The sequence below is a fragment of the Xenopus laevis genome, chromosome 2L, assembly GCF_017654675.1.
Source record: "Xenopus laevis strain J_2021 chromosome 2L, Xenopus_laevis_v10.1, whole genome shotgun sequence".
NCBI lineage: Eukaryota > Metazoa > Chordata > Amphibia > Anura > Pipidae > Xenopus > Xenopus laevis.
This window is the reverse complement of record NC_054373.1, coordinates 27219281-27226444: the sequence shown is the minus strand read 5'-3', so window position 1 is coordinate 27226444 and position 7164 is coordinate 27219281. Positions and strand designations below refer to the sequence as shown.

The 7164-nt window shown below is 33.9% G+C and overlaps 1 protein-coding gene across 1 annotated transcript; it reads left to right on the top strand.

The window, feature by feature from the left end:
* Positions 1 to 267: 267 nt before the first annotated feature.
* Positions 268 to 6300, top strand: LOC121399622 (nucleolin-like). Its single transcript, XM_041581170.1, has 9 exons — positions 268 to 346; positions 4121 to 4165; positions 4248 to 4370; positions 4459 to 4602; positions 5035 to 5169; positions 5729 to 5776; positions 5871 to 6015; positions 6106 to 6134; positions 6218 to 6300. The coding sequence occupies exons 1-9, from the start codon at positions 268 to 270 to the stop codon at positions 6298 to 6300; spliced, it is 831 nt and encodes a 276-aa protein (XP_041437104.1).
* The last annotated feature ends 864 nt before the right edge of the window (positions 6301 to 7164 follow it).

Sequence of the window (7164 nt, the reverse complement as noted above, 5' to 3'; positions counted from 1 at the left end):
AAAATAGTCTACTTTCCCCTCCATCTGAGTCTTTGTTTTAATGCACCAAACAACAAAAGAAGTCCTCTTTGAAATCTCTAACTGATGCAAAATTTCTGATCATGTCATCCCGATTATGACATCACCAGCCTAGATGAACTAGCCTAGGCCAGATTGCTGTTTATTTGCCAGCTATCATTATGACATCATTATGCCATATGATATCACAATGGCCTAAAGCAATGACCTAAGTGAACTAGATTGCTGTTCAGTTTCACAGCGACCACGATGGAGAGAGGCAGGAGAGTCTTGTTCTGGGCTTTTCTGCTTATCTTTATCACTGGTATATTCAAAAATGAAGCAAAAGGTACTTTTTTCTGTTATAATGGATAAGATACAGCTAACTAATTTAATATTAGTCTATAATAGCTAAGATATTTTCTAGTTCATATCTGATAAATCTAGCTAGGGCTTACTTGTTATGTGTATAACTTAGGGGCAGATTTAGCAAGGGTCGAATTTCAAATTCATGGGAGTTTTTCAAAACGCCCATGAACTCTAAATTCGACCAGTCGAAAAAGGCCCATTGACTTTATACATTAGGACAAAAAAAGTCACCATAAGAAAAAATGGCAATCAACTTTAATACATTAGGACAAAAAAAGTCGCCATAAGAAAAAACATCCATTGACTGTAATGCGTTAGGACAAAAAAGTCACCATACGAAAAAATGCCCATCGACTTTAATGCATTAGGAAAGAAAGTTGCCATAAGAAAAAACTCCCATTGACTTAAATACATTAGGACAAAAAAACACAATATAAAAAAAAGGCCAATGACTTAAATACATTAGGACAAAAAAAGTCGCCATAAGAAAAAACACTCATTGTCTTTAATCCATTAGGGAAATAAATCGCCATAAGAAAAAATGCCCATTGACTTTGATACATCAGGAAGAAAAAGTTGCCATAAGAAAAAATGCCACATGACTTTAATACATTTAATGCGTTTGTAAAACAGATTCGTCACTAATTACATGCTCTGGCAGAAAATGCTTTTGAAATTAATATCTAATTGTCCAAACTCAGGTGAATTGGATCGGTCCGAAAATCTCGATTTGAATTTGATTTGAGTGCCTCGTTTCGAGGCAGCAAACAACTCCAAATTGAGGTCAGGATGTCTCCCATTGACAAAAACAGCAATTCGGCAGGGTTTAGGTGGCAAATAGTAGAATTTAAGTTCTTTAAGGGCCAGTGTATAATAAATCGAATACAAATTTTTAAAAAAACTTGAATCAAATTTTATTACTCCCCTTTTTTTTTTTGGCCATAAAAAAACTTGGAAATTATAATTTTAACTTGATAAATCTGCCTAATAGTAAAAATATGATGATATGTTGGTTAAAGTAATTGCTATATAGATAGATTTTATTTATTATATAACATCTCACTTGTGCTATTAGCCTTCTGAACCTAAATTTAAGGAGCAGTTTGCCATTAAATTTAATTTAGTAACATATTAGAAAATCTAGGAAATCTTAGGAAAAATCTAGGAAATCTTAGGAAATCACAGCTATAGAGCAGGGTAAAAGCCATATCATTTGACAACATGGATCCCCTGGGAAAATTGTATTCTTTCCATAATAAACTCTTATACAAAGTGGCTTCATTATGTACTATCAGCAGCCATGTGTTGTCTAATGTACAGTATATGTTGGTGTAAAAGAGATGCTGACTATGTCTCTACTTCTGCCCTTCCCCTATTCTTTTTAACTCCTGCCCAGTAAATGTTATTATGAGGCAGTAAGTGATATTCTAAGACAATTAGCAATTGGTCATTTTTGGGATTCCTCAATTAACAGACATAAGTATAGATAAGTAATAAAAATGAACATTCATTTATCCACACAGAGAGATGTATTTTGGTTGCTGGCGTCAGTGACCCACAACGAATAGATATTGAAATAGAAGAAGTAAATGTTATATATGTTAATATGAGATTGTGCCACTGGCAAATCAAACAATTAACATCTTTATTCTCTCTCTCTTTCTTTAATGCAGAATCTATGAAAATATTCAAATCAAAGAAATATCCAATATCAGGTAAATGTCAGTCATTCATTATTATTTTAGGACATGTCTCCCCTCTATTGCTACCATCAATTAATTATTATTATTATTATTTTATATAATAAAATAATGCATCTTTTATACCCCCAAGAGGGTGAACATTGTTTCAGATGGATACCCTGGAATACATTCTGTACATACATATATATAAAAATAAAGTCGTTGGATGCCTCAGCACACTCACCAGCGCAAACAGACCTGGTGCTCTGCCTCCCTAGGGACGCCGTCTCATCCCCATATATAGACATTTTCTGATATATAAGAAGCAGCACTCAGGATTTTCTTTGCAAAAAGGATATATTCAAATCGCATCACAGATTTGACGTTTCAGACAATACACTTGCCCTTTATCAAGCTTTACAAAACACAACTCACTCCACCTGATGTATTTGAAGGGGAGTGCAGGAAATGACATCATCCTACCAGTGTTCGGTTGTCACAGCAACCATTCAAAACAATGTTAGTACACAATATTCAAAACATTATCTGCTGAATAAATCATTTTCAAATAAGAATAAATATAGATCATTATTTATCCACCATAACTCTCAGAAACAAATATTTGTAAAGCCCAACAGAGAGTGAATTATCCACGTGAACAAAGGACACAGAATAGACGTTTACCTTTTGTCACTCAGTTTACACCTTATAGTGAATCCATAGGGAAGATATTATGTAAACATTGGTATATCTTGAGGAATGCTTATCCAAACATACAAGATTTTAAGGCCACTCCCATTGTCTCCTATCGCAGGGGTAGAACTATGGGTAATACAGTGACTTTCTCCAATTTGAAAATTAAAAATCCAACAACAAATACTTTCTTGGGAAAAAAATCGACAGGCATGTACCCATGTCTCTAAAGGAAAAGAATTTGTTAATCCCCAGAATGGAAAGAAAGTAAAATTACGGAGATATTACACCTGTTACAAAAAGTTTGCAATTTATGTATTGACCTGTCCATGTGGTCTCATCTATATAGGTGAGACCACACAGATGGTGAAATCACGTATCTCACAAATTAGATCATCCATTAATTTAGGGAATATGACCTTACCTGGATCTAAACACTTTTTGGAAAAAGGCCATACCTCAGACCAATTGAAATTTATGGTATTGGAGAATATACCACCATTAAAGAGGGGTGGAGATCGGGAACTTAAACTCAAACAGAGAGAGGTATGGTTGATAAATAAATTGGGATCTCTTTATCATCTGGCCTCAACCGTGATTATGATCTATATTTATTCTTCCAAGAAATTATTTTGAAAATGATTTTTTTCAGCAGATAATGTTTTGAATATTGTGTACTAACATTGTTTTGAATGGTTGCTGTGACAACTGAACACTGATATGATGATGTAATTTCCTGCACTCCCCTGTAAATACATCAGGTGGAGTGAGTTGTGTTTTGTAAAGCTTGATAAAGGGCAAGTGTATTGTCTGAAACGTTGCATGTGTGATGTGAATATATCCTTTTTGCATAGAAAATCCTGAGTGCCGTTTCTTATTTATCAGAAATAGTACATGTATATGTATATGTATATATATATATATATTTATATATATATATATATATATATATATATATATATATATATATATATATATATATATATATAGAGTCCAAGTTGGTGCACTCCACACAAAGCATTTAAATGCCTGGGTGCTGGTAAAAATGTACATATACTGTATCAAAAATAAACCGCACTCACAGGACTGTCATGAAAAAAGCCACAAAGGCTGTGGTTTATTCCTCTGCGTTTCGACTACCAAACTTTAGCCGTCCTCAGGAAGGCTAAAGTTTGGTAGCCGATACGTCGAGGAATAAACCACAGCCTTTGTATCTTTTTTAATGACAGTCCTGTGAGTGCGGTTTCTTTTTGATACAATATATATATATATATATATATATACATATATATAGAAACTATCAGACTGTTCTACCTTTACATGCTCAGTAGAGAATGGGGATCATTTATTAATTAATTTTGGCTTTTTTCTTAATATAGCATCCGAGAAAACCCCAAAACCTGAAGCAGCGTTGAGTATTACTGGTAGGAATCTTTACTGATATTATTAAACTATATCTCACTGATATTTGTCACAACATAAACACTTTATTGTTTTTTATTGCAGAATTCAGCACATTATCACCTACTGGAAATGAGGAAGAAGATGACAAGGAATATTTCAACAGTAATGATTATTCAAGTAATGATGAGGATCAGGATGAAAAGACCAGTAAAGGTGAAAATACTGGTAAGATGAACTTGTATCTATTTGTTTTTCATTGTTATACAACACAAAGCAACAGAAATTTTAATTTTGACTTTTTTTCTCAATACAGAATCTGAGTCAGAATTAAAATCAGAAGAATCCAACACAGCATCACCTACTGGAAATGAGGAAGAGGATGACAAGGAATACTTTAATAGTAATGATTATCCAAGTAATGATGTGGAAGAAGATAAAAATGACGTAGAACATACTGGTAAGATGAAGTATCTATAATTATCATATATGGGCTTCTGAAATATATTTTTGTTCATTAATTATGTAGTTGCTAGGGCATATTTTACGCTAGCAACCAGGCAGTGGTTTGAATGGCAGGCTGATAAGTAATACAAATTGACACTATTGTATCCTCCCGGAGCAATGTTTTTTGGTTGTTGGGGTCAGTGACCCACAACAAACATTTTAAATGATAGAAGCTGACATATAGGGGGTTATTTATCGAGGTCCGAATATCCAAACCTCAAATAATTAGTGGTTTTTGGAGGAAAAAAAAACCTACGAATTTTTCGAGATTTTTTAAAGTCCAATGGTCTAAAAACTCAGAATCCCATACCCCGGCTTCTAAAAGCTCTCTTGGAATGCATTTTACACACGTGTACTTATAGAAATAATTCCATTTTTATTGTAGAATCCAGAACGTCGTCACCAGTTGAGGATAAAGAGGATGATGACAAAGATTATTTCAGTCACGATGATTATGAGGGTAAAGATGATGATGAAGAAGATGAGGATGAAAATGAAAGGAATATAGACGAAGGTTCTGGTAAGATACAACTGTATCTATTTTATATAGTGAATAAAGTACCCCCTTTTGTAAAATATAAGGATATTAGAAGTTACCGAGGAGTTTCATGACTATATAAAAACACGAGGCCGAAGGCCGAGTGTTTTTATACAGGTCATGGAACTCCGAGGTAACTTCTAATATCCTGATATTTTGCAACTAGGGGTACTTTATTTATTATAATAAACAAATTTCAGTGAGTCATGTGACAGAAATGACATCAGAACTCACCGTTTTAAAGGATATAATTTACAAGATATTCAGAGCTTTTGTGTATTATATAGTTATACTTCAGGTAGTTGGTATAGTTATACTTTACTTTCAGTGCTACCATTTATCCAGGTTATTCTTTCCCTGTACATTCGTTTGCTGAAGCCTCTGCTGCTGTTGCTCATTCTGCTCTTGTTTGGGCCCCATGAGGCTCAGTATTGAATATTAATTACTTGAAGCAATATAATTCCTGCTCATTTCAATAAGAATGATGTTCTTGTTTCCATCTGCTGCTGATAATAACTTTATGCTGATTTTTGTTTTAAAGGTGACGAGTCCCGGTTCTTACTGTTCAAAAAAGAAATTACAGAAGAAGGTAAAACATTTCAGCTGCTTTATAAAGTTAGTTGGTTCCCAGGCTATGCTTAGCGCATAAAGGATCATTTCAACATCTTGTCTTTCCTTTACAGACAGAATCAAAGCCGCTTTTGCCAAAATACTGAGGAGCGACCGGCAGAATTTTATCTTTATAATGGCAGGCGTAATGGCATGTGTAATAATTGTGATGAGCTTGATTGCCTGTGCCGCCTTTTGTAGGATTTATGTTAAAAGACTGTAAGTATTACTCTCATTCGTAGGGCTTGTATCATTTATTTTTGTTTCACCAACATGTTCATTGATGTGATTTTGTCTTTTCTAATACAGGAAGAATGACGTCATTGCGGCAGAGGAAGGTAAATATTTTCTTTTTTTTTTTTTACCTAACTAATAGACAACTATCATTGGGAATTGTTATTCTAAAATTCTTCTCTTACAGGGCGTGCAAAAATGATGGACCCCGAAGATGATGCTTTTCAATATAATGATGACTCTGGACAGGAATATTCTGATGAAGAATAAAAAGATTCAGAGTTTTTCGGAAATTTTACACAGACAAGTATTTTACTTTCGCCATTTTCATCAACAACTTGATCCGGCTGAACTTATATCCGACAGTCTTGACGAACCTCAAAATCAGATCTGTACCATCTTAGAGCATTTCTGTTGTTCTGCTTTGTTTGTACCAACAGTCTCATTGGTCAGAATGGCAGGAAGCTAATTTTTCTTACTTGAAAAATGTTGACATATAAAAAAATTTCTATAATAAAATTTTTGAAATTATTTTATCATTCTATTATTACTGAAATTTGCTCCAGATGGTAGAAAGACATCCTTTGATATTGGAGAAATTGGTGTCTTGGGAGAGAAATTGTAATCAGATGTTATATTAAAGAGAACCGTAGTGTGGAAAGTGAGCGACACATTAGTGTATTTTGCTGGGCTAGAATAGTATTTTCTGAGACTGAGTGATTAGAAACTATATTCTGTCAGAAAGAGAAAGAATAGATAACTCCAAAGAATGATGATGATGATTAAATCATTTGATAATTTTAGTAGAGTTGGGCATATTTGGGGCACAAGGTATTACTTCTCATCATTAAAGGGGAACTGTCACCCTAAGAAATAATTCCAAATTATTTTCTATCATGTTAGTTGAGTAAAATAAACTTTACTTACACTGTATTTATTATTTAAATTGTGTTTCCTTCAGTCATAGAATTACGCAATCACAGCAAGCAGACAGGAGCCATGTTGTGGACACTGTTATTAAGATAAACTGTGTATCACCCTAACATTTTGTGTATGCACCAGAATGGGTAACCTAAAGCCCATGTGCAGTGCCCTAGATAATTATTGAGCCTGAGGAGGGAATGGGCAATGTGG

Coding starts and splice junctions, on each gene's coding strand:
- LOC121399622 (XM_041581170.1), top strand. CDS start 268: ATGGAGAGAGGCAGGAGAGTCTTGTTCTGGGCTTTTCTGCTTATCTTT. Junction 4,371..4,458: donor CAGTAAAGGTGAAAATACTG/GTAAGATGAACT, acceptor TTCTCAATACAG/AATCTGAGTCAGAATTAAAA. Junction 5,170..5,728: donor GAATATAGACGAAGGTTCTG/GTAAGATACAAC, acceptor TTTGTTTTAAAG/GTGACGAGTCCCGGTTCTTA.